This window comes from Monopterus albus, unplaced genomic scaffold (genome assembly GCF_001952655.1).
Source record: "Monopterus albus unplaced genomic scaffold, M_albus_1.0 scaffold235.1, whole genome shotgun sequence".
NCBI classification, from domain to species: Eukaryota; Metazoa; Chordata; class Actinopteri; order Synbranchiformes; family Synbranchidae; genus Monopterus; species Monopterus albus.
The window spans coordinates 181,728-191,973 of NW_018128115.1; the positions used below are offsets into that span (position 1 = coordinate 181,728).

The window sequence follows — 10,246 nt, forward strand, 5'->3', positions numbered from 1 at the left end:
ATGATTTAAAATCTGGCTGTTCAGACCAGGTCATAACTCCAGTTGTCTGCGCATGCACCTCTGCCACTAGCTTGCCACTATTACACATTACTAACTTTGTGTCTCCTTTCTCCCGTAGTGTGTCCTCTCTCTCTCTCCCTGTACCTTTCTGCAGGTTGCCCTGGCCCTGGAGCTCTATGTCTCTGACGAGCAGTCACCAGCCACATCGACCTGATCAGTGTTTGATTGTTGTGTCTTGTTGCTTTTCTTCTTTTGTCTCTCCTCTATCCACTCACCCCAACCGGTCGAGGCAGAAGGCCGCCCACCAAGAGCCGGGGTCTGTCGGAGGTTTCTTCCGTTAAAGGGAGTTTTTCCTCCCCACTGTCGCCAAGTGCTTGCTCAAGGGGGATTTGTTGGGTTTTCCCTATGTAATAATATTGATAACAGTAAGGTCTAGACCTTACTTTGTAAAGTGTCCTGAGATGACTTTTGTTGTGATTTGGCGCTATACAAATAAAATTTGATTTGATTTGATCATGGCTGGATACAAAGAGAGCATCCCAGAGAGGCTGTGTGTTTTGGCAGTAAGGACAGGATGAGGCTCATCACTCTGTGGGGGAAATAGTCAATTTATAAATAATGTTTGTCACTGTAGGACTGCAAAGAGAGCATGGTGGCACGGTGGGTAGCGTCGTTGTCTCACAGCAAGAAGGTTCCGGGTTTGCGACCTTTCTGTGCGGAGTTTGCATGTTCTCCCTGTGCTTGTGTGGGTTCTCTCTGGGTACTGCGGCTTCTTCACACTGTCCAAAGACATGCAGCTTAAGTTGATTGGTGACTCTAAATTTTGTGTGTGTGTGTGTGTGTGTGTGTTGGCCCTGCGATGGACCGGTGACCTGTACAGGGTGTACCCCGCCTTTTGCCAGATGCCGGCTGAGATTGGCTCCAGCCCCACCGCAACCCCGTTCGGGACTAAGCGGTAAAGAAAATGAGATGAGATGAGATTGCAAAAAGTTTGGGGTTGTCATCATCTACTGTACATAACACCAGTAAAAGATTCAGAGAATCTAGATAGATCTCTGTAAACAACTGACAAGGCTGAAAACCAGCAGTGAAGGGCCATGATCTTCTGGCCCACAGGAGACACTGCATTAAACACAGACATGAATCTGTAGTGAAATCATTGCATGGGCCCAGGGACACTAATAGAAACCACTGTCAATGAACACGGGTCATCACTGCAGCCATACATGCAAGTTCCACCTCTACCATGCAAAGAAACCACCATATATAAACAAGATCCAGACAGGCCACCACCTTCTCTGGGCTCTAGCTCATATAAGGGGACTGAGGTGAAGTGGAAACTGTTCTGTGGTCCTATGAGCCAATGTGGGAAATTTTTTTTGGAAATCATGGATGCTGTGTTCTCCGGGCTAAAGAGGAGAGGGACCAGTTCCCAAACGCTTATGGAGTGTTCTTAAAACAAGAGCTGATGCAGCACTGTGGCAAATATGCCTGTCCTAACTGTTCTGAAATGTGTTGCTGGCTGATTCCATCCATCCATTATCTACACAGCTTATCTTAACAAGGGCCGCGGCCAATCTGACACAGGGCGAGAGGCAGAATCCACTCTGAACAGGTCGCCAGTCTGTCACAGGGCTGACATGTAGACAAACAACCACACACACTCCTACAGACAGTAGTCATCAGTCAACCTAAGCTGCATGTCTTTGGACTGTGGGAGGAAGCCAGAGCACCCAAAGAGAACCCACACAGGGAGAACATGCAGACTCCACTCAGACAGGTCCTGGGTCGGCCGGGGTTCAAACCTGGAACCCTTTTGTTGTGAGGCAACAGCGCTAACCACCATTCACCATTCTACTGTGCCATTGCTGGCATATTTAAAATAAATAAATACATAAAATGTATATGTTGTCTGTACTATTTTCAGTTAAACATTTAAGCATATTTCCACAGTGTTCCACGCCTTTTGGAATTTGGGTTGAATAAATGGCAGGGCTGAATCACAGAGCAGAGCAGGTGACGTTAATATGGCCACAGCTACCCATCACACAGAAATCCAAGTTTCCATATTATCTGTTTGAAATTTGCTGCCTTGTTTGAAATGTGTCAGTTTGAATATGAAATCAGCATGTCTGTGTTTCAGCCTGTCACATCAGCAGGACCAGTGTGTCTGTGTGTCTGCTGCTGATCTGGGCCATAGCTGGATTGTGGTCTGGAGCCCCGCTGCTCGGCTGGGGGAGCTACACAGGCATGAGAACAGTGCAATAACATTGGGTTTCAAACTTTGCTTTTACTTCTAACCTCTGACCTCTCTGTGGCCCCCCTTTGCAGATCGCGGATATGGAACCTGTGAAATCGACTGGGCCAAAGCGAACTACTCAAGCGTCTACAAGTCCTACATCATCTCTATCTTAATCTGCTGCTTCTTCCTCCCTGTGCTCACCATGCTCTTCTGCTACGTGTCTATCATCAACACAGTGAAGAGAGGCAACACTCTGTCAGCAGAGGGAGACCCGACTGACCGCCAGAGGAAGCTCGAGAGAGACGTCACCATTGTGAGTTTGACCAGTCCCCTGAGTGCTGATGGGGCCAAGTCAACACTTACCATAAAAAAACCACCTATGACCTCAGCAGATGAGGTCATACTCAGCATGCTATTGGTAGAATAATCAGGCGTCATTTTTCCTTCAGGTTTCCATAGTGATCTGCATGGCCTTCATCCTGGCCTGGTCTCCATATGCCGTCGTGTCCATGTGGTCTGCCTGGGGCTTCCATGTGCCTAACTTCACCAGCATCTTCACCCGCCTCTTCGCCAAGTCTGCCAGTTTCTACAACCCCCTCATCTACTTCGGACTCAGCTCCAAGTTCCGTAAAGACGTGGCCGTCTTGCTTCCCTGCTCCAGTAATGTCAAAGACACTGTCAAGCTGAAGCACTTTAAGCAGAAGGCCGACGCCCACGGCCGCCTTGGTATAGGAGGTGGAACCAGACTTAAAGTCCCTCTAAAACAGGCTGAGAAGCCCAACCCGACCCCCAGCCTAGACCATAGGATGGGAAGCCCACCATCTACGCCCCGGCCTGTCAACAAGGAGGTGTTCTACATTGACACGTCCCGCCCCTCTGAGACTGGCCCTGAGTTTGAGTGTGAGAGACTCTAATGGATTCACCAGACCGGAAAGAAGACCAGCTGCTGGTCTCTGATGGAGCAACATGAACACATGACTGATGGACAGAGGGTGCTGGTGTCCAAAGTAGAGAAGGAGACATCACCTAGTTCTTGTACATGTAGAATAAGTTTCTGTCAGGGTCTCTGCACGTTCACCAGGTTAAGTTTAAAACTGTTCAAAACCACATAGAACATAATTTAATACTGTTTCACAGTTGTATTGTGCACAGTGTAAAAGTATGACTGAGACCCTGTGGGGACGATAATAAGAGTTTATTATATAAGACATACAAGGGTGGAAATTGTAAAATAACAGAGCCATGGTGTCCAGGACGGTTTACTTGACCATATTTAATTTGACAACTTTGAGGTGATGGTGAGCAGCCCTGCTGACTGGCTCTGTTTCTCAGGCTCTCGCTTTTCCCAGATGTTCAACAGTATGAAGATTCTCCTGCTGCTCTCATGACATATAATAAAAGTGATGAGAACTACAGCTTCTGTCTCTCACTCTCTCTTCCCAAAACAACCTGTGAGCTATTGCATGATCAATAACAATCACCATATCTTCATGACAATTTAGTCCCAATATCAGCACTAAGTGACTTTAGAAAACATTTTCACTCAGAAGAAGAACTGCAGACTCTGTCCTTCACAGCTTCTGTTAGAAGCAGCATAAGTAGGGAAGGGTCAGGGTCACCTGATCCACCCTAACTATAAGCTTTATCAAAAAGGGACGTCTTAAGTCTAATCTTAAAGGTAGAGAGGGTGTCTGCCTCCTGAACTGAGACTGGGGGTTGTCTACCTTACTATGTAAAGTGCCCTGAGATTACTTTTGTTGTGATTTGACGCTAGACATATAAAAGTGGATTTGAGTAGTTATCAAATCAAATTGATCTATATAGCACTTTAAAAACAACATCCAGCTGACCAACGTACTTTACATGGCAGAATAAAATCACAATAAATGACTAAAATAGAGTAAATAAGATCAGTGCAAATAAAAATAATGTATATATTTATTATTATTTCTAAACATTAATTTATTTATTTAAGTTATTTTGATGATAAATCTCGCTGTTTCCAAAACATTGACCCGAAGCAGTCACGTGAGCCTCTACAGTTTTGACCACTCACAGTCGCAACGATTCTATTTTCATGGTTCTGATTGGCTGAGCTTCTCTTCGCCTGTGCTTGACTGAGGAGCCGACAGAAGCCGAGAATCTCCGAGGAGCCGACAGGAGCCGACAGGTACCCTCCTCCTCTCCCTGCATCCGTTCCCGGTGAGAGCACCAGAGGATGAGCTTGCTTCCCACACCTCTGTGACGGAGGAGCCTCAGCAGAACGAATCGAACGCCGAAGCAGAGTCTTCCTCAGCCAGCGGTGAGTCTTGTCGATCTGGTATCGGCTCTTATCGGTTTGTAACTGACCTATTATCGACGGCTCAGCTGTGATGGATCCGCGGGCCGTGACTGTCTGCGTCTTCATTCATACTAAAACCGTGACCCATCCGTCATCAGGTCCCGGTGGACCGACCGTACAAATCCTGATGGACACGTATCCATTGATCAGCTTATTGATAGGTCGATCAAGTGTCAGCATGTGTGAACAGGCCTGAACACGCGCGCGGCACCATCACACAGGTATGACTGGGTGACGTAATGCATCCATATAGTGCATATATGTGTTTCAGTTTTGGTTTGTGCGGATGGATTTTAGCTGGGTACCGTCACTGTGACGACATGTACTGTAATGATGTAATGCAGTAGCCACAATGACATGCCAGACCACCACTGCACATCCTGTTGACACCTGTTGTTGCAGCCAGATTATTACACTGGCTGAAGTGAATGTGTGAACAGTCACGTGTGTTTGTCAAAGTGAGCTGTGATAAACTGAGCTGTACTAACTTTTTACATCACTGGCAGTACACTAAAGATGTTACCACTGTCCTCTCTGAGGCTCCCCAGTGAATGAAACAGCTGCTGGACCAGCTGATCCAGGATCTGTTTGTTCTGACAGCACAGCACTGGATCCAGATCAGCCTGGAAGCATCAGCAACATGTTGAGATGAGATTCCACTGTGTAGTGAGGCTGTGTTGTAGCCCCCACCCATCTCCTAGCAACAGTAGCCATGGTACTGCAGCAGAGCATGATGTAAAGGCTGACTGTGTTACCATGGTGATGCCCTGCAACACACATACACTCAGTATCTGTGTGTGTGCACAGCCACCAGGGGCCTGTACCACAGCGAGTTCAACTTAGCCTGGCTCGGGGTTATCTGGCTTCACTGAGCTTAACACTGGCCGTCCTGGATAGCCGGTACCAGAGTCCAAACAAACTCCAAGCAGTGTCCCCTCCTTTTCTCCCTCCTGCCCTGTCTCTGAAACTACATCATATGTGGTCACAGCAGCTGCAGAGAGTCATAGGAGTCAGGTAGCGCAGCAGTAATAATATTCTGGCCACTATTGCATCATGTTCAGTGTTACATACATGACACACAGCTTTATAAAGTAAACGTGAGTTGTACATGAAACAAGAGAAATTTCATGTTATGCGTCGATAGTTGAACAAACTCACCGTTGTTCTAGTTGTGCTGGACACAATCTGTTTGAACTCACTGTACGCCAAGACAACCAGGCACAAGGACAGTTTCTTCCCCCCGGGCTGTCGCTCTGACCAACGACAGTATGAGTGGACAATAACCCTCAGTGCAATACCTGTGTATATATACCTCGTACAGATTATACAGACTTGTACAGGTCTCTACTTCTTAAGTACTCTATTTTATCCCTATTTATCTCATTTCAATGAACATTCCTTTGTTGTCTGCATTGTTTACTGTCTGTTTATACTGCCTTTTCTGCATTGTTTGCACTGTTTGTCGATGTTAATACTGCTATTTTGTTATATTACACAGCCTTATGCTGGTTTACTGTTTGCACATTGAGAGCCGATGTACCTGAGTCTAATTCCTCATGTGTCCGTCACACCTGGCCAATAAACTGATTCTGATTCTGATTTGATGGTGTCAATTTTAATAACTTCTCACTAAAATGCTATGTGGACAAAATTGAAAAGCTAATGTTAGCTTTCTAATGATACCGACATATACATGTTAGCCAGCTACAGTGCTTATGTGTCTAGCAGGAAAAAGCCACATCTGGTCAGCCGTTAGCTTTTAGTGCTCTCCATCGTCGACATGCCAAACTGACGTTAACCCTGGTTTCACCTCCTTCTCTGTCACCCTCTTTCTGTGCTACAGAACGCAGCCTCTTGGGTCTAACAGGTCTGTGCCCATCTTAGGTTGAACCTGCACAGGGAGCAGTACTGGTTCAAAAACTGGGTCTTATAACCTGGGAGCAGCTGGGGTGCAGCATGGATTTTAACAACAGTGGCCAGAGTGGGGTGGGGGTGGGATCGGGGTTTAGAACGGCAGGGAGACAACACTTTTTTCAGACAAATTTTTACTTGATTCATCCAAATTTTGTGAAATCTGGTTAATGCAGCTTTAAATTCAGTTCTATGAAGAACAGGAAGTCAGTGCAGGAGGAAAGTTGTCCCCTTTGTTTGTCTTGCTGCAGCAGTTTGAATGAGTTGGTGATGTAATAAAAAGACTGAGTGAAACCAAAATATGGAGCTACAGTGATCGGGGGCACCAGGATATCAAGGACGACTGTCTACAGGTCACAGAGAAGTGAGTTGGAGACCATGTGGAACTGAATGAATCTACTTTGTTTTCAAATTTCAATGCTGAATCAAAGATCATGAGAAATCATGTTGGTTAAATGCTGTGGTGTAAATAACACAACTTCAGATTTATTTTCAATGAGCTTGAGAAAGTTTGCCCAACCTTTAGTGTCTAAGCTCTCAGGCAGCTGCATTAGTCAATGTGGTGATTTCCCACCAGGTTAATTGCAATGGTTCATTTAAGTTGACCTCCATAGGCTCTGTTGGACTGTGGAACATTACAACTGTAGAGAAAAATGGAGGAACGCTGTTTGACTCTGAATGTGTGGAGTAGTGTACTTTGCTCTCCGAAATCTCTAGCATCCTTGTGATGGACATTCTGGTCTACCACAACCCTCATCACCACTATATTCTCACTATCAGTGACAGTATCATGATTCTTCACCAAGTTGCAGGAGCTGAGATGAAGGAGTTTGATAGTAAGACAATCAGACAGCTTACACACAAGCCAACAGTTTATCCAGACAATCGAAACCACTTCACTGGGAGGTCACACTGAAAGTCAGCTCACTTGGAGTGTCAGTAATAATCCCTCACATCAGCACACATTAATGTCTGTCTCTCTCTGTCCAGGTCAGCTATGCCATTGGTGAAGCGGATCATTGAACCTAGGTTTCTGTGCCGCGGCACGCTGCCTAATGGGGTCGCCAGTGAGCTGGAGTGTGTCACCAACAGCACCCTGGCCGCCGTCATCAAACAGCTGGGAGGACTCAGTGAGTGCTGATGGTGCTCTGATCTCACCTCAGCTGTAATGTTACTGTTGATAACACAAGGTTATTCTGGTTTGTCTGGCCTTGGTGACACACAGGTCGTCATGCAGAGGACATCTTTGGTGAGCTCTTCACGGAAGCCAACAGTTTCTACCTGAGGATGAGCAGCCTGCAGGAGCGAGTAGACCTGCTGGCAGTAAAGGTCACACAGCTGGACTCCACTGTGGAGGAAGGTGGGTAATGGACACTGCTGTCATCATTAGTCAACAGCACCTACATCTGAACACCCCACACCAGGCCTTTTGGGGGTTTCACTACAGCCAGCACTGCATGGTCCCAGCCTCATCTTTCATCTTACTGCCTTCATAAACCATTCATAAAAATTATTTATGGGGGCAAAAGCACACAAACCATGAGGGAGCAATCCTCCTGGTCCCAGCAGCGCTCGAAGTGGTGATTCTGACCCTAACTGATTTAAAGTCTCCTCACAACACACTGGAGCTCAGAGTCTGAGCCTTCAGGGTCTGTATGAAATCAGTGATGAGGAATAACCCTGCTGCAGCCCACTCACCGCCAAAAACGTGGTTGACATCTTCTAAGGAGAATACAAACACAACACAGCCCTCATTCTGGTTGTACAAGCACTAAGGGCCTCCTAATAAAAGGCCCAGCACCCCATATTCTGACTGTAGCCCCACAAGATACCCTGAGAAACCAGTCATTGCCCTTCTCCAGCATCACAAAACCAATGTAGTATGGTTGAACCTCGTGACAATTCCTTGAAAGAGTAAATGACTGTGTACTGTTCTCTGACAAGAACAGAATCTGCATTGCTGTCCAAACCACCTCTCCAAGGCAGCTGAAAACTGTAATAGCCAAACAGTTAGAGCACAACCACAGGTCCTCTCTGTTAAAAATGTGAAGCATCACCTGCAAATCTGCAGTTACAACCCCAAATCAGAAACAGTTGGGATGGTATGTAAAATTAAAACTGAAAACAGTGATGTGTAAATCATCTGTGTCCTGTGTCACACTGAAAACAATACAGCAGCACATTAGTAGATGTGACACCTCATCAGTTTTATTCATTGTTAACTTCAATTCTGATACTGCAACACATTCCAACAAACGTCGGGCCGGCTGCATTTCAGGACCAGTAATGAGGTAAAACAATGAAATGATTCCATTTGATACAGGCCATGTCAACAGGTGACTGCATCATGATTTGGTACAACAGTGGCATCCAGGAAAGGCCGAGCCCTTTAGGAGCGAAGACGGGCCGAGGACCACCAGTTGGCCAACATATGTGGGAGCAAATTACTGAAATGTGTAAAAACAAAATAGGAAGGGATTTGGATCTGTCACCCTCTACGATGCAGAACATCATTAAAAGATTAAAGGAGTCTGGAGGGATTTCAGTGCATAAAGGTCAAGGACCGAGCCTAAACTGGATGACCAAGCTCTCCGATCCCTCAGACGACACCGCATCAAGAATCATCACTCTTTTATAAGCGGTATAACCACATGGGCTCAGGATGACTCTGGCTCACCTGTGTCAGCCACTACAATATGTAGTTACATCCATAAATGCTGCTTAAAACTGTGCTGTGCCAAAAGGAAGCTCTGTGTCAACAGTGTCCAGAAGTCGACTGCTCCGGACTCAGAGGCGTCTGGGACGGACCATCACACTGTGTGTTCTGGTCTTTATTGGAAGGAATGGACACCATGTGCTTCAGACCAAAGACAAAAAGAACCATCCAGACTGTTAGCAGCAACAAGTCCCAAAGCCAGGGTCTGTCATGGTCTGTGATGGCACCATTAATGATGAACAATACACAGAGATGGTCACGGTCAAAGTGTTTATTGTCATGCGCACAGTAAGTAATAAAAAATATAAGAAGAATATAATAAAAAGCATGATGTTGGAGCAACATCTGCTGCCTTCAAGACGATGTCTTTTCCAGGGACACCCATGCATATTTCATCAAGACAATTCAAATCCTCATACTGCCACATTATCAAGACCTGGCTGTGGAGGAAGAGGGGGCAAGTGCTGGACTGACCTGCCTGTCATTTGGGATTATACTGACCTGAATAAGCCTCCTCTCAGATTTGATTTGATTTATTCATTCAAGCATGTAAAACAGTTGATATGTCAACACGTAATTTCACACATATCCAACAATAATAATCCAATATCAGTTTACTTATACCTAGTACATGCTTGAACGGAGTAGGAAGAAGTTAGACTTATCTAGTCCTACCCCATGACATCATCTTACAACTTTTAAGTCCTAAGCAATATCTCTACATAAATAATTATCCTCTACACCACACAGGTAATATACTACAGAATTATTACAGTGTTAACATTCATGCATAATTACATTCATAGATAATTATCTTCTTCGCCACACAAGTAATATACTAAAGAGTTATTACAGAGTGCTAACATTCTTACCCCACACCCACAATGTTCCATCTGATTAATCATTAAATATGTTCTTGCATATATCTTGATTGACACATACCTTTATATTTATGTTTAAACTCATCAATTCTATTACTATTTTTTATGTCTACACTTAAATTATTCCATAGTTTTACCCCACTTATGGAAATACA

The 10,246-nt window shown here is 45.3% G+C and overlaps 2 protein-coding genes across 2 annotated transcripts in view; both read left to right on the plus strand.

Annotated features, from left to right (window-relative positions):
- LOC109971797 (opsin-5-like) overlaps nucleotides 1–3,483 on the plus strand; it is a 24,199-nt gene extending 20,716 nt beyond the window's left edge. The window contains exons 4-6 of the mRNA XM_020620280.1: nucleotides 2,144–2,248; nucleotides 2,332–2,555; nucleotides 2,692–3,483. Of these exons, the coding sequence (XP_020475936.1) occupies nucleotides 2,144–2,248; nucleotides 2,332–2,555; nucleotides 2,692–3,156 (794 nt within the window). The 3' untranslated portion in view covers nucleotides 3,157–3,483. The remainder of the gene's footprint in view (nucleotides 1–2,143; nucleotides 2,249–2,331; nucleotides 2,556–2,691) is intronic.
- An 896-nt stretch (nucleotides 3,484–4,379) lies between these two features.
- Nucleotides 4,380–10,246, plus strand: part of LOC109971828 (wiskott-Aldrich syndrome protein family member 3-like) — a 10,075-nt gene continuing 4,208 nt past the window's right edge. Inside the window, exons 1-3 of the mRNA XM_020620323.1 lie at nucleotides 4,380–4,544; nucleotides 7,485–7,624; nucleotides 7,720–7,854. Of these exons, the coding sequence (XP_020475979.1) occupies nucleotides 7,492–7,624; nucleotides 7,720–7,854 (268 nt within the window). The 5' untranslated portion in view covers nucleotides 4,380–4,544; nucleotides 7,485–7,491. The remainder of the gene's footprint in view (nucleotides 4,545–7,484; nucleotides 7,625–7,719; nucleotides 7,855–10,246) is intronic.